The 23,594-nt window shown below is 27.6% G+C and overlaps 1 protein-coding gene across 2 annotated transcripts in view; it reads right to left on the bottom strand.

The window, feature by feature from the left end:
- LOC129965271 (lachesin-like) overlaps positions 1–23,594 on the bottom strand; it is a 389,830-nt gene that overhangs the window by 5,452 nt on the left and 360,784 nt on the right. For both annotated transcript variants that reach the window (XM_056079171.1, XM_056079231.1), the window contains exons 4-8: positions 17,509–17,676; positions 16,394–16,522; positions 14,742–15,029; positions 4,980–5,030; positions 1,050–1,139 (exon numbers count right to left, since the gene is read on the bottom strand). In XM_056079171.1, the coding sequence (XP_055935146.1) occupies positions 1,050–1,139; positions 4,980–5,030; positions 14,742–15,029; positions 16,394–16,522; positions 17,509–17,676 (726 nt within the window). The remainder of the gene's footprint in view (positions 1–1,049; positions 1,140–4,979; positions 5,031–14,741; positions 15,030–16,393; positions 16,523–17,508; positions 17,677–23,594) is intronic.

Here is a 23,594-nt window from a genome sequence, read left to right as displayed (position 1 = left end):
GTTTTCAGCAGTATGAAATTAGCCCCTCCTTCCATCTCTACTTCCGTCCTCCTTCTCCGCCATCTACTCGTCAAACTGGTTTCGCTGGCAGCGAATCAGCGTAGAAAATTGTCTCCTATTGTTTTCAATACAACGAATAAGAATTTACCAAAAATTTACATTGTAGTTTCGCGCGCATAGGGGAAAAAAAAAAAAAAAAATCTCAGCAATTTGCTTTTATCTAGCGCATTTAAACAACCATGGTTGAAGTCGTTTTTCTTTGGTTTAGAAATTAAGAGGGATAATTATATAATTTTATCAGATTAATTAATCTTAAAAAATTAACAATGATTCCGTACATTTTCGTAGGATATTGATATTGTGTTTCAAAAGTTTGAAGATTTGTTGTGGATGCTTACTACCACATAAAAGAAAAATCATTGTGGAATTTTCGTAGGATATTGATATTGTGTTTCAAAATTTTGAAGATTTGTTGTGGATGTTTAATACCACATAAAAGAAAAATCATTGTGTATTCGTAACTCCTGAAAATAATTCGGATGATATTTATAATTTTAATTAAATTTTGTTTAATATTTATATTAAAATATTTGTTAAACATATTTTATATTCAAATGTATAAATTTCACTACATAATTTTACCAATTACGTATGCCATTTTAAACCATTAATTCATTAATTTATCTGCCATTAATTGCCATTAATTTATCTTAATTATAAAAATCAAAGCTTTAATTTTATATCGATTTCGTTTTAAAAAATCTTTTTTTTTTATATATATTTAAGGTCCCCTTCACATCTAAGCATTTCTTTTCGTAGCTTAGTAATAAAAATTTATTGTCTTGCATTAGAAAGAAATTGAAAACTATCATTTCAAAAAATTAAATTAATATAATTTGAAAATTTGAATTTTATAACATTTGTGTTATTTTAAAATACAGTGAAAATGAATACGGCAGCATTCAAGTCACGTGATAAATCAAGTCATCTTAGAAAATGTAAAATTTTAAAACAATATAAAATAAATTTAATTTTTTTGGTAATATTACCTTGTGTGCTGGCTGGTTCATGTGCAGGTGATTGATTCGGAAAATTCCTCTCTCTGCTCAGAGAATCATCCAGCATTTCTAACCTTTCATCTGAAATGAAGAAAGAAAATTAAATCTGACTCGACATTTTCGTCGTTAGACTGGAAAGAATTGTTCTTTTGGAAGGAAATTAAATAAATTCAACTATCTTCAAACTCTGAAGGGAGTATGAACTGAAATAGTCTAGGAAATTCTATGTTGATTCTTAAATTGAGAAATATTTCGTAACTTTTCAAAATCTTAATTCGTTTTTTATGTCTGCAATATTATTGCATCAGTTGAATCATAAAAAAAAGCCCTTTATTATTCTGAAATTATAATTAATTTTCATTTTATTCTCAGAATGTTCTTATTTCTGGCAAATATAAGTATAAATTGATTCAATTTTTTCCCTCGCTTATTTTTAATAGCTAACCCATTTAAACATTTTATAACTGATAAGATAAGAATTGAGCTATTATGATTCATGTTAAAAAGAATATGATTTTTAAGAAATAATTATGATAAGAAATGCATAAAATGACTATGTGTTGAAAGTTATAAGAAGTTATAGACATCATGGCTTATGCATGGTGGTGTGCTAAAGGTGACAGAGCTGCAAAAAGTGTTTATTGAAATTTTGCAGCTTTCTCTTCAAAAATAGCCAACATTAGCTCTTGTTAACTTAATTCTGTTCCAATGCATTAATTAACCTCAAATATATTTGAATTTTTTTTGTGTTCTCTAGTTTAAAATAAGGATACTATGCATGTGAAACATTCTTCATAATTGATTTGTTATTCATTATAGCATTCATCATAATAAATCAATATGGAATTGCGAATGATGCAACAGATGTAAAATGGAATTTAATGACAATAAATAGAATTTTTAATGAAATTCACAATTAATTATCAAGGCAAATTTTTAATTGATATTGTTGAGAAATTTAGACATGCGATAAAAAATCATCTATAAGGAACACAACAAAATATATATATATTTTTAAACATTCTGAATCTTGATATGAATTTTCAAAATTTAATCAATGTATAAATGGGATTAACTTGTTATAGTTAAAACCTACATTATCATTAATCATAATCAGACAAAATATTGATTACTTCGTAATGCATTACATTTGTACAATTTAGAATAAAATATTCACTTTTTTTTTTCTCTTTAAAAACTCAAAAGAAAATTATTTCAATTTATTCATCTAATTGATTTCAAATCTCAACTATTCGAGATTAAATTAAATTCTTATTGTGATTTGATTTTGTCTCTTTGTATTTAATTAGCTATTGTTGAGATAATTTTCTAAACTAAACTAAACCTTTTTCAGCTATAATTTAAAAATATTTAATTTTTTCATATGGTGCATAGCTTTATTTATGAACAATAAAACTGCTAGAAATAAGAAACTAGATTTATTAAAGAACAGAAAACCTTAATAAAGCAATCGCGCACAATCATCTGAGACTAATCGCGAAGTTCTTCATAACGAATCACCAAGGTATTACATTTGTATCCCAAATATATGTACTTCGAAATTGTGAGGGTTTGAAATTATCGAACGAATAGTTAATATATTGCATAGTTAAAAATAACTGCATATTTTCAAGACCAAATATAGTTAAAATTTAATAAAATTTCCGACCGACTTGTGTACTGCCTTAATATATAGGTTGTTCAAAGATGAATAACCTAATTTTGAAGGCTTATTTCAAATAAATAAATGATATAACAAAATAAAAATATATAAATAAAAGTATAATTTTGTTAGTAATAGGAAATCAAAAATAACAATTGAAAATCTAGATTCAACTCAGTTATAAGTATTAAACATATACCCTTCTATAAATAAGAAGGATATCGACGCCTTACGATAATTCATCCCACACTAATTTAATGTATGGTATAAAGCTTTGAAAGGCTGCTGATATGTACGTATGACATTAGTCATTTTTTTATTTCTCAGACTGCATCAAACAGCAAATGCTTGTTCCATAATAACCACTAAATGACTGTGACACACTTACGATACACATATCTACAGTATGTGGATCGTTAGTATGTCTGGAATTGCACTGAATTCCAATTTTCAAAGATTATTTTTGTTTTCTGATAAACAACGAGGTTGTATGTTGTTTTATGTTCTATTAATTGCCTGCAAAGTTAGGAAAATCTGTTATGAACACCTTGTATATTAATTAATTTAGACTCGTATCCTGAATGTTTAATTCGCCAAGATAAAATAAATATCCTTATATAAATATAAATACACTTTTTATATCAATGAGTTAACTAATTCATCCACATGGGAATGACCGAGAACTTTCATAGATGTTATTTTTAAATAAGTTACAATAGAAAAAATTCTCCTATTAAATACATCATAATAATATTTCGGCCATTTGAACAATGGACTGAAATTGAAAGAAATGCTCCAATAAAACAACAGTTTAATATCTATTCAGCAGTTGTCTCGTTCGTTCCAATTTCTTTTGCCACCTAATTATCTGAACACAATTATCTCCTATCTTTAAGGCCCCTCTTTCTTTGAAGCAAACTTTTTTGGGAGTAGGTCAAGAGCCTGATTCCAGAGAGATCCACTTAAGCTGAAGCTTCCGAAGATAAACGTCGAGGGCAGGAAACGCCAATTTCTATCAAGGAGGCGAAGATAATTTCGACTCTCCCAACAAATGCAATTGTGTTTTATTAGTGTGGTAGTTTTTGTGCAAGAATAATAGAATACGTAAGGCATGTTTTCTAAGCGACATTCAAGTTCTCCTTTTTGCATTGAAAAGTCTAAATACACTTGTTAGTGAGTTTCAAGTTATTTCAAATTGAACTCTGTTCTTATTATTTTCTAAGACACTTTCTATGAGCTAACAGACGTAATGAGGAAATAAATAAATATATCAGAATGTTAAGAAATTTTCCAGAATCATAGAAAGTTTATTTTAGAGTAAACAAATTACACTTTCAAATTATGAATATAATTACTTCCATTAGCTTATGGAACTAATTATATTCATAATTTGATTCCGAATGTACTGTTATTAAATGCTTTCTGGGTGAATATAATTATTCACAAATTTGGTTCTTATTCGAAGTCATTTTAAAAATATGTTTTCAAAAAAAGTTCTTCTTTAATTATTAGAACTTTTTGTTTCATTTCTTAAAAGATAATTTTTTTAGATTTGTTGAAAAAATGTTGCTGAATTTTCTAATGTTCCAAAATTTAAAGATCTTGGCAGCGAAATTTCACAAAAAGGTTTAGAAATAATTTGAAGAGTACAGTTATTTTCCCCAATAATAATAATAATAATAATAATAAAACATTAGAAAATTATTGAATTTTTTAATATATTCTTCATTTTTTCGTAGAATTAGAATGGTTCAAAAATTAATTGTTTAAACAAAATACAATAAATTACGTTACAATTTCAAGAAAAAAATTATAAGCGATAATTATTTAATTTTCTAATAGGCATATCTTAAAAGAAAAGAAAATTATAATTACAATTGCGTATTGTTAAACACATTTCATAGAACATTTTGATCCTTGAAATATTTAATGTAATAAATAATTTATTCAATAAATGATAGAAAAATATTCTCAAAAATGAGGAATTGTTAATGAGCATTTAAATTACCCGTAGGCTCATCTATTAACTAAATGCAATTGACTGAAATGATATGCATGCTAGTACGCTATTTTGTTTGTCACTATACTTTTATATGTTAGAAATATTTAAATTTGGACTGAAATAAAAAAAAATATGAATATATATAAATTCGTACGGATAAACATTAAATAATTATATTTATGTTAAGAATTAAAGCAAGTAATATTTTAAACACTGTCATTATTGCTTTTAGAGAAAGAAATATCAAACATATTACCTTCTACGTAATCTGTTTTGGCTGTACTTGTACTGTGCGGATTAATAGTTTCTGAAACAGAAAAGAAATGTTTCTGAATTAACTAACTAATATTTCTGCTCATATTAGCATAAAATATAAATATAATATGATTGAGAGAGTAAGTTTTTGCTTTGATCAGGTAACCTGAAATTTATACACAGTAATGTATTTATAGAAAAGATTAATCGGAATATATCTTTTCAATCCACAATTAATATCATTGACTTTGCAGTGAAGAAGGTGTTGGAGGCATGGTGTTATTTTTTTCACAAACATCATGTTCATGTCTACAAAGAACAGCAAAATACTATTTTGCGTCATGAACGTATTGAGTTGTCCAGGTTATACTATCCTAAAACTGATATATGCAATTGTATAACCCAGTCCCAATCGCATTCTTTTCTTCACATTCTACAGGAATAATATTTATTGAGACGAAGCATTTATAATTTTCTTAATATAAACAATTTATGATAAGTAATTAAAATTAAACTGACGGTGCTTAGAAATTCGTATCTTCGTTTCTATTGAATGGAACCGAATGAAACTTCATACGTTTATTACTCAGGCTATGGGAATTCATTAAACTTTTGAAGACGCTATGCTGTTTAAGACCATATGTTAAAGAACAGCTCATTTAATTTCGTTATAAAAGCGATGCGTATTGCTTGAAGAAGTAATTCATTCTTAAAAAAATATGATGCAGATATGGAAAGAATGTGCATTGATTGCAAAAACTATTTTATCGCTTACGAACAATGCTTCAGCATAGCTCTGTGATTACCGGTGGAAGGAAAAACTTAAGAAAATAGTACCATGTTCATAAATGCATTTAAAATCTTGATGCTCAAGTTTGATCAAACTGGTTCGCTGGATATTGCAAAAGAAATTGGCTGACAGCAGTAGGGCCCAGAATTTTGGATGAAGTTGAAATTGCAATCACCGTTAAGTTTTTCAAATGCTGTCGTAAGTGGTCGTTTTCCCAATGCTGTCGTAAGTGGTCGTTTTCCCAATGCTGTTGTAAGTGAAAAGCAGCATCGCCCAAAATGTCTTCATTTCTCCCGAAATGTAGCGTGTGGTCGTTGATAACGCGTAATACGTTTTCAGCATATTGTTGACCGACAAAGAATGCACATAGAGCACACAGGTGTGTAAATAAATAAAATATTCTATTTTTCTTTTATTTTTGAACTACAGTTTTTATTATTATTTACAGCGTCATCTATTGTCGAAATTCGATTTTTTTTTCCAGTGGAAAATTTGGCGTAAATAATTACAATCAACCTTCTTGAATTCAGTAAGGATTTTCAAAGTAAAGTATATTCTTTCTTAGTTAGCAACTTTGATTATTTTCTTGTCCATATTCTTGCATTATTTTGCATCAGAATTTGGTAGTATAGATCTTACAAGGATAAATAGAAAAAAAAATTATTTTAATTGAGAGATATGTAGATATTTATGATACAAATGTAGTAAAATGAAATCGTTAAAGATATTTTCATCACTTTAAACTATCACAGATACACATCATACAGACACTTTGAAGCATTCTTAATAAGAAAGAAAAGCATAAATATTTTTTCACATTTAGGAAACTTTTCATTAAAGTCCATTCTTTAATTATTCTAATTCAATTAAATTTTGCAATAATCAAATGTACATTTTCCCTAAATGGAAACAAAACGAAGTTCCATAAAACATGCACAATTATTAAAAAAGTAACAAAAAATCCTTATTTGAAAACGAAAAAAAAAAAAAATTAAAAAAATATATTTTATTAGTATGAGCGACAGTGCGCAGCGAAATCTATTCACTGACAGATTATAAATGGTTCTAAATTTTAATCCAAGGAGAATGACAATGCGATTGATTTAAATACATTTACACTTTATTTCTATTTTATATAATGTTTGATTTGAGAATAATGACTTTTTCCGTTGTCGGATTTAATCCATATAATTTCATTATCAACTAACATGTAATTACTGGTATTCTTATTCAAGTTTCAATATTGTTACTAAAATCATCGACTGCAGGGAAAATACATAGAATAGGGTATTCAAAGATTTTATAAAAAATAAAAATGAAAACATGTGGCTCTTCATGTGGTTTGGTAAAAAATGAAAATCGGGACTAAAAGCATTTGCATATAAATTCATAAATAAATCACAAAAATAATAATTAAAAAATAAAGATGTGCCAAAGATTTTATTTTCATATTAATATAATTGCCTTTCTCATCCCACTAGGTCGATGAATCAGAGAATTTGAATCTCATATGTCACGTGAAAAGATTTATTAATTCAAAGATCTGATGAAGAAAATTCATTCATTTAATTCATACTAATTATTTAAAGACTAATCGAGATCAAAATCATTCAATCATAATATTGATTGACCTTAAAAATTATGATGAAACCATATCTTTTGTACTTACCATTAATAGCAATAATTAATCTTTGGATATTTTTAGTTAATGTTAAAGTGCAATAGTTGGTTTCCATTCAAAGCGAAATAACGCTGCTGAAAACTTTCCATATCTCAAGGGGGATATTTATTTTGATTTTAGTTTGATCTAGTATTTTAAATGAGTTGGAAAACAAATACAAATATTTAAAAATTTGTAAGATGTTAGATTAATTAAAAAAATTCCTCTTTTCTGTGTTACATAAAAAATTTACAAATCAAAACAAAAGAAAATATATATGCAGAAAAAAACAAAATGAAACTGAAAAAGAAGTTTGAAGGAAAAAAAAGTTCCAAATCACGCTTTTAAAACGGACTAAAAAGTAAAAGAAATAATCCCTTCTATATTTCATTAATAAGTAATTTGTGATTGTGAATTTTAATATATTTCGCAGTCACAAATTTTCAAGACAATTTTTTTTACGGAATAAGGTATCTGTACGGCGTTACAAACCTGTAATTTGCTTGGTGAAATTATACTTTTTAGCTCGTTTTTAAAACTTGATATATTAATTTCATTTATTTTACTAATCATTTTATGCCTTTTAGTAATGTTTGGTTGAAATTCCGAAAAAATATATTTGGAATGAATTTCTCGATGAACTAATGACATGACATGGTACTATCTGCCGAAAGATTTTAACCGATAGCAAACTCTGAACCGAACAGACAAAAAATAAAATAATAAATATTGCATTGTCATCTAGTTCTGAAAAATGTTTGTAACTCATCAGAAACTTAGTTCGAAATCAATTGCAAAATATGCACTGGAGACCAACAGGAAGAGCTGAAAGGGAGTAAATAAAAACTTATTAATGAAATATGTTTTTTTTGTACCCACAGTATCAACAAAAAAAAATCGAATCGATACTGTTTTCATCATAAATGCTTTAGTAGTACTCTATAACTATAAAGTGAATGAGCATGAGAAAAAAAAAAGTTGCATACTTCAAGTCAACGTACTTACCTTCCGAACTCTTAAAAAAGATATGTAGACATACCTTTTTCTTCTTATATTGTTGCTTTGTATTGTTCTTTTGCATGTTGAACTTTTGCTTAACTTTTTTCTCTTTAAAAAACACGAATTGTTCTTTTAAAGTCTTCAATATTTTTATTCCCAATCATTTTTCTCTACTACAGCATTTGGGGTGAAAACAGTATCTTTTTTTTTTTTTTTTTTTTTTTTTTTCATTTGTCAATGTTGTAAGCGGGAATCTATATTTCTTATATGAGTTCTGCATTAATCTTATCCCCTGAAGACGAAATTAAATGGATTTTACTGCATTGCTATATTTTTCACATCACCATTTGTTTTTGATTTATGATATATATATTTTTTTTCAGAAAAAAGAATATAATTTAAATTATAGAAGATGAAATGTAACAAGATGAAAAAATAAAAAAAAAACTTTGGAAAAAATTGAAAAGGCGTGATTATTTTCATAAATTCCACGAGTTTCTCCACCCCAATTTCTAATGAAAATCTGTTCCAAAAGTTATTTCATCCGAAGAGATAATATTTTAATCACAAACTCTCCAGAAGATAGAGATATTTTCTAATAACGTATGCACATTTCAATTTATCCCGCCTGCGAATGAATATAACGGGATATAACTTTGATGGTAAACTCCGTTTCGATTTTCCGGATTACTTTCATCAAATGAAATAGAGATTTCAACTCTCCGAAACCCATTTCCTCGGTTCCTTTGATTTTTCCCTGCGGTCATCTATCAACTCGATTCTAATTTAAGACTTCTGGACCTCGGTTGATAAATGGGTTCCGGAGAGAGATTGCATCACAGGTGCAGGAACTTGGGGGTGAATTTTAATTCAAAAAAGACTTTGATTTACTTTTTTTTTCTTACTTCAGCAGAAGTATCGTTTTATTTGAATAAAAACTAAAAGCTGTTGAAATGTCTGGAAAATATGTTGATTGAAATTCTGAATCGTACTGAAAATATTGTCACAATATGCAGCAATTCTGTAAATTCTAGTAAGCTTTTCGTCTTTAATAATTTCAAATGTTCAATAAAATGAATTATTTGTTTATATTTAATATTTAACTGCATTTTTTAAGCTATATTTTAATGCTTTTTTTCGAAATATTAAAGATTGTTTTCTAAACATTAAATTAATTTATAGAATATTTTGTAAAATTGTGATAAATTAACTTTTAATTTTAAAAAATAATATTTGCCAAGCATTATAGATGTTCTTACATAAAAATAAAAATCACAGTACATTCAATTATAACGAGAATATTAGGATTATTTCTTTATCTAGATAAGATTGTATTTGATTTTACTTTCTAACATTTTTACAAAATATATCGAACATCCACGATGGTAATAAAATCACTATACTTTTAAATCTTAAAAAGATTTTACTTATATATTCCACATGATAATAATATGCAAGCCCTATATATTACAAAACACTATAAAGTATTCTGTTATCTTATATCCAATGCACTTTTATCCTAGTGAATGAATTTCATTCGAAATTCATTATGATTCCTTTGACTAATCTACACAATTAGGAGCAATCTTCAGCATCATTGTCAGCAAAACATTCTCTTCATAACGCCAAAGGAAATTCTAATTTCTGTAACTGCGAATTCATTCTTATTTATCTCTCTGCGCATTTATTGACTAACTTATTCGAGAAGAGGCATCAAATTCGCATTTTCCATGGCCTAAAATAAATCATAACTTATCTTCATAGTTTTCAGCTTTTATCTAATGGACAACCTGGATGTGGTAGGCTAAGTTTCAGAGCTGCATCATGTGTTTTCAACGTTCTGTCTCTTACCAAGATATCCATTTGTTCTAGTCGGAGACGAATTGTATACGAGTATCTCCAAACTTGTTTAAAACTTGTTGCTTTTATCTAATGGACAACCTGGATGTGGTAGGCTAGGTTTCAGAGACTGTAGCATATGTTTTCAACGCTCTGTCTCTTACCAAGATATCCATTTGTTCTTGTTGGAGACGAATTGTATACGATTATCTCCAAACTTGTTGCTTTTTTCTAATGGACAACCTGGATGCGGTAGGCTAGGTTTCAGAGACTGCAGCATATGTTTTCAACGCTCTGTCTCTTGCCAAGATATCCATTTGTTCTTGTTGGAGACGAATTGTATACGATTATCTCCAAACTTGTTGCTTTTTTCTAATGGACAACCTGGATGCGGTAGGCTAGGTTTCAGAGACTGCAGCATATGTTTTCAACGCTCTGTCTCTTGCCAAGATATCCATTTGTTCTTGTTGGAGACGAATTGTATACGATTATCTCCAAACTTGTTGCTTTTTTCTAATGGACAACCTGGATGCGGTAGGCTAGGTTTCAGAGACTGCAGCATATGTTTTCAACGCTCTGTTTACGATTATCTCCAAAGTTGGTTTTTAAAAAAAACATATACTTTATATTTTAGCTTTCAATTTTATTTACATTAATTTTATTTCTTGATGCAATACAAAGAGTATTTTGGAAAGATTCTTATGATTTTAATCTGCTGTCAGATTACGAGGATGAGGAGTTGGCATCCCTTGTACAAACTTTTGCACTAACAAGAAAGGGCATTTAGCCCCGATGAGCTAATGAACTGCAGGTACATTTAGCATGTGGCTTGTTTGTAGATTAACTTTATTAAATATATTAAATGAAAAGTTTTAGCTTTTTATTTTGCTTTATTTCAACGTAATATTTCAAAAGTTCAATTTTATAATATGGATTAAATTTACGTTTTGAAACATATATTTATAGACACAATATTACCAATTTTTAGCACTGGATTAAATAAAATTCTATAAGAGACAAGAAATATTTTGTTGAATATGAGATGTTTAAAACGCCAAACAGAGGGTTGTCTCATGATATCTATGTAATTATGCCTTGAATTCCATTAGGGAACCATAAAAAATACGAATTGTTAACTCCTGTAAGGTTATAAGCCGTTAACTAATTGAATAAAATATGTTTCCATTATGAGATTAAATAGACAATATATTCTTTTACGTAAAACACAAAATGACATGAAGTCGCAAATGCCTCAATAAATAGCGAATGAGTGTAACATATATAATAATTATTAAAAAAAGAAAATAATTCCGATTTTCGCATACTTTAATTAAATTCCTCTTGAACTGCGGTGCAGAATTTCGCTTGCAAAATAAATGCACATTAATTATGTTAAGGCAGGAAGAGTTAAGTAAATATTTTCATCACAAAAATAACAAGGGAACAAAACTAATTCCTGACTTAATAGCAACTTCGGAAGTGAATTAGGCTAATATGCATTTTTTCTCTGAATGTGGAGTATAAATAGTCATATATGATTTACGTCAATTAGTTTTAAATGCCTACGTACTTATTACACATTCAAATAGTGATTTTTTTCTTTACATATTTTATTTTATTATTTCTGTATGCAAATAAGATAGAAAATACATGCTTAATTAAGAAAACATAACATGAAAAAGTCATTAGATTTTTTTATGATCATTAAGAATGTGGATTATAAATAGTCATATATGATGATGATATATGATGAACATTATGAGCATTAATATAAATTAATCTTTTATTTTATTCATCAAGTTGCATTCAATAAAAATTTGAAGGGACAAATGAATTTTTAAAATATTTTAAACATTTATTTGTAAATTATGCAACCTTCCGACATACCTATTTTTAATCATTTTTATTCATGCATTTGTTATAAATAAAACTAAATGAAAACAATCATTAGCATATTTTTACGTATATTAAATTTCGGAAAGAAAGAATAGAATATATTATACTGTTTTTCCTTTCTGTAAAGATAAGGTAGAAAATAGGTGCCTATTTAAGAAAACGTTGCATGAAAAATTTATTAGATTTTTATGAGCATTACGGATATATAATATGAATTGATTTTATATTTTGCTCATCAAGGTGAATTCAATGAAACTTAAGGAGGATTTTATAATATTTTAGAGAACTGACATTTTTATTTGTAAATCCTGAAACGTTCCGTAATTATAGAGCATTCATCATTTTTAATTCATACATATGTTATAAACACAATTAGATGAAAACAATGGTCAGCATATATTTAATTATATTTAATATCTGGAAGAAAGAGCAGAATTTATTATTCTGCTTTACCATTCTGTAAGGATGTATTTATTAAATTGCTTCAGAAATTTGAGCCATTGGAATCCTAAAACTATTTGTACCACTTTCATTCGCTTGAGCCATTATTTAATATTTAGGGCACGGAATATTTAGTGAAACCGGAAGAATTCCACACCGATGCAAAGTGAGAGTTTGGTTTAATTTAATATCTTGTTGCGACTGCATCGGTTCTCGGATAGATAATGCATGGAATTTGGTTTGCAGAAACTCCAGCTTTCCCGATTAATAGTTGCCCATTAATTTAGAGTATCTCATTGAGTGGATCAAATATTTCAAGTGTTGCACGATTAAATCCTTTACTCAAACATTTTGCCCCCACAACGTATTCACGTTGAAAAGCATTAAAATTCACTCTCGTCCGCTCTAACCAGACATTATTTGCTCCCTTTTCTGTGAGTAAAATCATTGCATTTCTAGCAGGAGTTTGTTGAGAGACCAATGATTTCAATTTGAAACTAACTATAAGCATTAAAATAGGTTGGCCCATAAATTAACTTTGTAGTTGTCGAAAACAGGAAATAACTAACGCTCTGCATACCTCCCCAACATTTCTGAGAACATAATTCTTCATTTATTTCATTCTACAGAAATAGTAAAATATGAATTAGCGTTAGTATAGTACCTAATATTTCATTTCAATTTTTTAAAAAGAAATAAATAAATAAACCTCACACAAAGCTCTGAAAAGAATCGATAGCATTTCATGATACTCTCATTTTATGGACCATAAAGTTTACAGTTAGCGTATTTGCTTTCCAGGCATTTCACCGATTGGCAATTTTACTGAAAAGGTAGGGTGCAATTCAACGAGTCTGGAAACAGAAAAGGGTATTCAAAGGAGTACAAAAAAGGAAAACGTAATAAATACCTTCTGCTCCACAACTTTTATGGTTATAGGTAATAAAATTTCTTTTAAAGTATTTATTTTATGTTAATAAATGCGAAAATTGAATTTTTTAGTATAATTCTATTTCGTCCAGTGGCATGTTCTGTTTCTTTAATATTACATATCAACAATCTTATTTTTGTCATTAATCAATTGAAACTATTTGGTACATGTAACCTCTAAGTTTCTGAACTTGTTAAATATAAAAACAAAAAGAAAAATTGCTCGCGAAGTTTATGAGAACTTAAAGCTATTATTAAATCTCTTATTGATAAGCTGAAACTGAGAGATCTAAAAATTAGACTCGAAAAGCTATCGTTTTAAAATTGCAATGTTGATAAGCACACTATTTTGAATAATATGTAAAATGTCATTTACATATTCTAGGAAACATTATTATTAATTTATGGTATTAATTACCAAAACCGTTCGGAGGTATATAAATTTTCTACCTGACAAATCATTTTGGTCTCTGTATAATATACAAGATATAATAAATATATTTTAAGAATACTGAAAACAAATATAGATACTAAGATTACTCTATGATTTACCTTAGTATAAGATTTATTCCTTCTAAGAAAACGTTAACTTTTATTTACTTTAGAAAGAAGAAAGTACATCGACTATGAGTATTCTGCCTCTCAACTATCTTAATTATTCTGAGAAAGATATGAATGTATTTATCAACCTTTGTTTCGATTGATGTGCATAATATATATATATTCAATTCGGTATTTAACATAATTTATATGTTCTAAGAAATAAAAAAGTAGAACTGTAACTGTTACATAAGCAAGCGGAGTATCTAGCAACTTTATTGATGATGCATTTTTTAATTTTTTGCCTCATTGAGATGAGCACTTACTTCTTTGGCGAATTAGTAAATTTAGTATCCTTGGTGACATAAAGACGTACAAAAAAAAACTTAGTTTCGACAAAATAAATTTTGGCCAGTTCTCTAAAGGTTCTTTGTTTAAGACACATTTTAGCAGTTCTTTATAAAAATTAGTGGCCTTTTACTCATATTAGATAACTCATAAATTAATATGCAATATGGTAAAAATAGGAACGATAATATTATTTTAATCGAGGATCGTATACTTTTTCATATTTAATATAGATTCGTCAAATTTCGAAGTTGGGTGAAGAATTATGAAATCTTAGTAAGAAGAATGATATCATTAATCATGAAATGACCACTGTTTACCGTAAACTCTGATGGTTCCTTCCGTGGAGCCGAGTGAATTCCTGGCCAGGCAAGTGTAGGTCCCAAAGTCTGTCTTGGTGAGCCTGCGCACGGTGAGCGTCATGTGCATTTTGTAAGTGTTCTCTTGCACGGTCACGGTGTGGCGATCCCCTGATATGAGGAGCTGGCCATCATGCCGTGTCCAATAGTTGAGGGACTTCGGGAAGGCCTCCACCAAACACTCCAGGGTGACGCTGTTGCCCACGGAACCCCCTATCAACTGGTTAGGGATCCACAACATCGGAGGGACTGAAAAAAAAAAATATACGAATCCGTTGTAACGTATAAAAAGTTTTCACTAAGTTTTCTTAATGCTTTCGAAAAGAATACGTTTAAAATTTTGTTAAAATTTATTAAATGAAAAAACTAAATTAAACTGAATTTAGAATTTATTTTTGAAAATTTTAATTTCTAAGCAGCATTCTCTAATTATAATATATATATATATATATATATAAAGGTAAATGGTTGTAAAAAGCATAGAAAAATGATTAAAAAATAAATATATAAACCTAATAATATATATATATATATATATATAAGAGAGATTTATAAGCGAAAAAAAGAAAAAAGTTTTTTAACGAAAATTGAATTATTTTTATAAAATGTTACAAATTATATGAAAAATAGAATGAACAAATTATATGAAACTTTTACAAAACTGATTATAGGATACGAATTCAAAAGAAATTTTTATATATACAAATACAAATATATCAATAAATTAAAATTTAGCCAAAAATTATTCTTCACAGATATAATTATTGTATTTCGTAAATTTCTGCCTGTAAAAAGGTGATGTAAAAAGCATAGAAAAATGATTAAAAAATAAATATATAAACCTAATAATTATACATAATGAGTTATTTAACAACACGTCTTTAAGGTGCAATTAAATTGAATGAAACATTTAATTCAAACCATTTAATATCTCAGCAGCCGTTTAAATATAAGCGAAAAGTTGATTGCATCTTCATAAAATGATTTGCGAATAAGTGTCCGGAGACGAAACAACGCTGTTCCTTTAGGAAAAGAATTTTCTTAAATATTGCTTTTAACCTTTATTTCTATTGTAAAATTAATAATTATAGATTTCTTTTAACAAAATGTGGAACAGAATATTAAATGATTATTATCTTATTAAGATTATTTGTCTTAATTTATACTTTTATTCTATTGCACTTTCTGGAATTAATGTCTAAATAGTTACATTCACACGGAATATATGTTTAAGTCTTTTAAACATAATAAAATAATTTTCTCTTATAATGCATGTAATTGTTTTGAATTATAATGCCGAATTTTTTTATACACTGCAGCAAATAACTGTATCAGTGTATGTATATAACTGTATGTAAGGACAGTCAGCCTATTTGAAACATTTTTATGCCATTTATTATCTCTTACTGCCATTTTTTTTGTGTTTATTTGTAACTGCCCTTTCCTAAAAGTGCTTTTCCTTCAAATAAATTGTATAACTTCTTTTGTTATTTAAGATTTTTTTTGAAAATCGCCTGAAACAGAATGAATAAATTATAAATATCATGTAAAAACCTCTAATAAATATTTTGAATAAAAAGTAAACTTATAACAATTTCAATTATTTTACTTACAGTGCACATAAAGCTGCGTTCTCCTGGACATGGAGGGCGGCACTCCGTTTTCCGCTGTGCAAATGTAAGTACCCATATGTAGACGGCTTACTTTGGATATCACCAAATCCTCACCTTCATAAGAATTTTCTGAAATTTACAATTAAATATTCCTTTATCCTAAGAAATTTATAACAAAAAAGGCAAAATGAATAGCTTTATGTGTAAAAAAATTAAGAAATACATATTTTTGTTTAAAATGTTGTGATGGAATTAATTTTACCATACGTTTAAATTTTAGATGTGGCCAGATTCAGTAAGTAGTTTTCTTCCAATATTTATCAAAAATAATTACATATATGTAAGATTTCTTAAAACATCCTTTGAACTAATTTATTTAAAATGAATTGCAAAAAAAGTTGAGAAATATGTGTAAAATTAAAAAATAATAATAAATAAAAACTATTTGCTAATTTTCTCCAGAGACATTTGAATTATTTTAAGTATCACGTATTTTTCAAGTTTCCAAATGATTATATAATAGGAACTCTACAAGCTATACAAGTACAGACAAAAAGAATCACTTTTTTGCAAAGATCACTCCTCTGCAAATGATTGTCTAATTTCTTTTATTAAAATTATAAGTCAATGAGCAATAGATTGTAAGAATTTGTGATTTTTAGAGCTTAATATTATGAGACTGAAAAGTTACATACTTTGGCGCGTTTTTAAAATGACAGCATTGAAAATATCTTTACATCAAGAATGTTTAATAATTAATTATAATTAGGCTCGAATTTTATTTTTGTATAATCGCGATTTAGCGTGGACAGTGGAATAATAAAAAAATATCTCACACTATATATAATACAAACTTCATTTTTTCATAGATTTATATTACATTTTTTTAAAAATTTAAAATGATGGTGTGATTCTAAAGAGTTTATTTATGAAAATAGATAGCTATCTAGAAAATGTCGCTTCAAAAGGTTGGAAAACGAAGCAAACAAGCAAACTTTTTTGAAGAATGTAGACTCTTTTAAGAGACTCCGATGAAATCTGTTAAGGCATACATTCGAGGAAAGTATGGATCACAATATCAGATGAAATACGAATACCTGTGAAATGAAACTTACTTTTGACCTTGTTGTGCGCTGGTCCAGCGGTAAATGCTTGTCCATCTTCCCTTTGCCACGTGACAGTGGGCTGAGGATGACCAGTCACTGCACAACTTAGCGTCACGTTGGTCCCTTCACGTGCAAGCACTTCAGTGCTTCGATCTGTCTGGTTGAATTGTGGAGGCACTAGCAACAGAAAACAAAATTGTTTTAAAAAAACGATTATTATAAAGTGAGAATGTTCACCAAAAAAACTTCAAACATGAGAATACCATATAAGATATCCTTAACAAATTATAGAGATTAGAACCTGTAGTATGAAGAAGCGTAGTTTGATAATGTATTACGCCTGATTCGTCTATTTTTATGTCTTCTTTTTTTCTTAACAAAGAAGACATGCATACAAAAATTGTAGCTAATATGTGAGTATGCATGTATTAAGCACATACTTTAAAGAAAGCAAGAAAATTTTTAATGAAAACACACACGCTTAATAAATATATTGTAGCACATCAATTTAAAAAAAATAGAAAAACACTAGAAAAATATATACGGAAATAAATTGCAATGACTGCAAACTTTATATTTTCATTATAAATTTGTATAAAAAATGGTCATATGCAGCAGTTTTCTCCGAAATTATTGCGATATTCCGATTCTTCCGAAATGTATATATATATATATATATATATATATATATATATATATATATATATATATATATATATATATATATATATATATATATATATATATATATATATATATATATATATATATATATATATATATATATATATATATATACCTTTATAATTATTCTTAGATTTTTTCATCTCCTGTTTATAACCTCTGTATAAATACAATTGTATCATATATTATAATAATTTGGTGATTATGTGAATGTTAGGATACGAATGTTATGGTTAAAGCAAAAAGTTTTATAGCATAAATAGTTACAGTTTATTATTCATGCGAACCACTGCATTTATTCAAAATAATATGTTCGGAAATGCGATTAATATGAATACTTACAAACCATTTTTAATATTAAACTTCATTAATATTAATAATTGATTAATCCTTGATTGTAAAAAAATAAAACAAGCAAAAAACAGGCAAGAAAATAGAAGTGATAAAAATGTATGAATGAAACACTATTAAATAAATTATTTCGTATCTAATTTGACGCTCTCTTTAAAAATATCTGTGCCAGCAAAATTATATAAATAACCCTATAAATTTATGAAACAATAGCAGAATTATTTAAATTCTACATTTCAAATTTATTTCAAATCTTATTTGTCTTCCTACCTAACCACCATTGTATAAAAAATTGGTTAAACATAAAAAATCATTTAAATATAAAAGATACACTGTGAATAATAACTAGTAAAGAAATGAAAATTAAGACATCAAATTGTTTTAAACATCCCGTCAGCCGCACGAGGGTGCGATTAAATGTTAATTCTATTCTCCTTAAAACAGGTTATGTCACCGGAGTCTGATAAGGTATTCCATTCCTCAAACACGGGTGACTTCAATTCCCTTAAAGAATGACCTTAAAGTAAACATTATGTGTCCCTGAAGAAGTTTCTTCAGACAGTAAAAGGGTAACTTTTGTTTGCGAAAAATGGCTTAACCAAAGAAAAAAAGAAAAGCCAGAAAGAAAAGAAGAAAGTAATCCAAAGAAGAACAAAGCTACTAGAAGTGGCGAGACTTCAGAGACGTGAGACAAGGAAACGTTAGTGTCAAATTTTATATCCTTTCTGTTCTTTCCATTTGCGCCGTAAAATAAAAGTTCTGCGTTTATTAGGGAGCAGGACGGGGACAATTTCGATCGAATTTCTTCAACGAATTCAGCCGTGGCGTTGATTATAAAAAAGTGCGTTTTACAAGAGCTACTTTCTTAGTTCTTCAGGCAGACTTTCGTATTTGAAGAAGTCTGACTTCGATAATAGCTGATTACTCATAATATAGTCCACTTTTTTTATTTTACGGTTTTTGTCTGAGTGCCTTTAAATGCATCTCTTGAGGGAAAGAATAGTTTACATTATATTGATTCAGTCTCCCAGTTTGTTTTCAGACACTCAAGAGAGAAAAGGAGAAGCCTCTTAAAATATTTTTGATGAAAATCTGGGATATATTCATTTAGAGAAGGGAAATATTTTATGGAACCACCGAAAGAAATTAAAACAAAGGTTTTTTTTAAACATTATGTATCATAAATTCTTCACATATTGCGATTGCGTAGAATCTAATAATAATCATGAACATTCTTTAAATAAATGGCTAAATATTGTAAAATTAATTATTAAACTGAATGTTAAAAATGAAGAAACCCATTATTTAAACTGAAATATGAAATCTACATCTAAAATTTTTCTATAGTGATTAAGAAAAATTTGTATAATTAAGAAAACGAAACTTTCAAATTTATATCAAAAATTCAAAAAATAAAAAAGATTTTCTTAATTACGACAATTACCAGAACATTCTTTAATACCTTGGTGATTATTAACGATGTTATAAAATTTACTAAATAATGAATAGTATTATAAATTATGTTTTAAAATAAATATGCTTTATGGTTTTTAAATTGCATTTATTTATATTTTCTTTTATATAACTGAAACGCCAATCAACTTACTTCACTGCACTTTCAAGAGGCATTCAGCTTGAAATATTGTTCTAGTGAATTTTTATAATCTTGTTGCATCAAAACAAAACTCGTAATGACATGGGTTTTTTTTTTTTTTTTTGCCCAAAATAAAGGAAACAATGTACTAAATTAGACTATATATACTCTATTATGATAACAATGTTTATATTTCAAATAAATAATGGAATGTGAAATTTCTTAATGCCAGAGAAACAGCCTAATTTATTGATATAGAAAATGATCCCGAATTGGTTTACAAACTTTAAGGGTTGGTGCAGGTCCCTGTAACAATCATTTACTGCATAGGAATGCATGGTCGCAAGTGACACGTGGTGGTGCAAACACTGGAAATAAGAGCTGAAATGAAAGACAAAGTCTTTGTTGTCAGCATTTTTTGATGAGTGCAATATTTATAATGGTTGTTGGAAACTGCGTCCACCAACATGCTTGACAGCGTCGATGAAGTGGTTTGCTTACATCTTCAAAAATGCCAGGAATTTCACGCACACATGCGGCAGTTACAGATCAATAAAATCATCTAAATCAGCTAGAGTCGCTTAAACAAGACTCTTCAGTTCGCTCCATAAAACGGAATCGAAGTTGGATAAAGCGAGAGATCGGGGTGTTAAAGGATTCGTCCACTAAGTCTAATCCATCGCGCACCTAACTCTCCATTTTCTTTCGTGTTCATTGTCCATCTCTCCTTTCATCTTTTTCTCTTTGTATTTGAGCCTCACCACATGACTTGCGCCCTATTTATATACAATAAAGATTTCTACAATGTCCTGCACTATACATTAAAGATTGTATCATGAATTCTTGATTAGCTTGTATTCTGCATTCTTTAATATTTTTTATCTCTTCCTCATTTAGATAAATAACTTTTAAAAAAAATACAAGCTCGTTGCAGGAAGTCCTCCGATTTTTTCTTCTTTAATGCTTGGGTAAATTCTTATTATTCTATTACATAACTGAAAATATTAATGTTAATTTCATAATTGACAAAATAATTGCGAAGATATTCTGCATTATTATAAATAATTTCATTTGCTGAAAAGTTTAATCAAAATAAAAAGAAAAAAAAATCAATCTGTTAGGAAAGAAAATATGACATAATTTATTTGGGTTGAGAATGCAATAGTAATTTGAAACAAACGTGATCTAAAATTCAAAGATCCTTCTCATACTTAAAAAAATTGATTTTTAAAAGTTATTTTGAATCTACATTTTCTACAGAAAAATTCATACACAGTAATGTCCTAATATGTTTTTATATTTATAAAGTTCAGATTAGATGAATTTAATTGCTTTTGCTTTTCCTTATTTAGTGATAAGCTGTTTCTTATTATTTTTATTTCCTCTTCCTAAGAACGATGAAAAAACGTATAAAGTATAGTAAAAAATCTATCGTATTCAAACATTGAGCATCGTGGATGATGGATGAGACGATGAGTTTCCTTCTTCACTAACTGCTGAATTTTTCTCGCATATATATGCGCAAAGGAAATGCTTTTATTCAACGTTTTCTTCAAATATTCTCATTATTTACTCAGAGATTAATATTTATAGATGAACTTTTCTGTTTTAAATATATACTTAATAAACACATGCGCAAATTGGAAAGGAAAAACACAATTATTTCTAGAAAATACTACTAAAACACATTAATTAATTAATAAGGTACATTATAATCTTCTATGTGAATTTTACTTATAATTAATTCGCTCATTACATTTGCCTATTGTATAATCAATTTTTGATTTTGATCATCAGGGAAATGCTGTGTGTTCACAGTTAATTTAAATTTCTAAGACTCATTATGAATGTTCTAACTTTTTTTACAAATAACACTGCTATTTATCATAGCTTTTTAAACATAGTTGAATCATTAATTATCCTTGCCCTAAAGTATTGTTACATGAGAAACAGCTGATATTGGCACTTATTTTGAGTTATCAGATAGATAGATAATAGAGAATAACAGAGATTTACTATTAAGGCAAAAAGAATTTTAAAAAATGTAGTCACAACATTCTCTACGTCTTTTATCTTCATAAGAAGATAGTTTTATCATAATATCATAAGTAAGTATTTTTTAAACTCGTCATTTGATAAATGAAATGTTTATTTTAATTTTATATCTTGGTTTAGTTCTTGATTTGATGGTATATTTTCTATCTATAGTTTAAGCACATTAACAAAATATTAAATTTGCCATGCGAATTTCTGGAGTACTGAAGGAGTGGCTCAAAAGGCTGACACCCTTTCGTTATTCTTACTCTAAAACACAAAATGGAATTGCAGTTTATCATATAAGGCATAATATGATAATCGACTATTTATACATTTGCCATCGTATCTAAAATTCCTAAATATTGGATTTAAAGCACATTGCAATCAATAAAATGATGCTCGGAGAAACATCAAATCAAATATTTAATTCTGAAAAAAATTTGGAATTGTAGATTAAAAATATAAATTTAATAGTATGTTATATTTATTTCTATTATTATTATATTTAGTATAATAATTTTTTTTTCTATTCCATTTTGCTAAAGTCTGTTTGATAAATTTCTTCCCATTTTTCACTTATGTTATTGTATATTATATATTTTTAATGCTATGCATTTTTAAAAATAAACTTAAAGATAATCATACGTTAACTCTAACTATAATCCGGTATTAACGAAACATATCGAGAGCTTCACAAATTTCTTATGAACATGTGGCTGTGACGCATTGTTTTAGATATCTCTTTTGCAATCTTCAATAAAAACTACACCAAAATTATATAATGTATGTGAACACTACAAAGGCATGTATATTCATTGTTGGTATTAATTAAAATAAATGCAGAAAATTCCTTTGACTTTTTAAAAATGGGAAGTTTCTATAAATATAATACACAGATACCATAGATCCATTATCGAAATTTCAATAAATTATTTTATTATTTAAAACCTTTTTTATGAATTTTACAACTATTATATAGAACTTTTTTATTAAAGTTCCCAAAAACTTCTCCCCCTTGAAGATTTAGTAATTATGTTTCATCTATCCAACGATAAACAAGCGCTATATAAAGTCATTGCGAAGCCAAAAATCATAAAAAATATAAAATGAAAGACTCTGACAGAGATTATTTCTATATTTTCGTATTACACTATGCTAAGTACATTCTTTTTGTATTGCATCTGCACTCCAAATAAAAAAATCTATTTATAGAATTTCAGAAAAAAATGTGCTTTCATTTTCAATTTTAAAATAAAATTCACTCATTAAATCCTTTCATTTTTACTTTATGTTTTAAAATTGAGTTTCTGATAACACATAAATAAATTCAAAAGTATTTTTGCTATATCTCAAATTATTTAAGGTGATTGTTTTGACACTTTTCGAAGAAGTTAACTTATTATATTAATATAATGTTTCATTCGCAGAA

This window comes from Argiope bruennichi, chromosome 1 (genome assembly GCF_947563725.1).
Source record: "Argiope bruennichi chromosome 1, qqArgBrue1.1, whole genome shotgun sequence".
NCBI lineage: Eukaryota > Metazoa > Arthropoda > Arachnida > Araneae > Araneidae > Argiope > Argiope bruennichi.
Note: the sequence above shows the minus strand (reverse complement) of the source record. Positions and strands in the feature narration are given on the sequence as shown.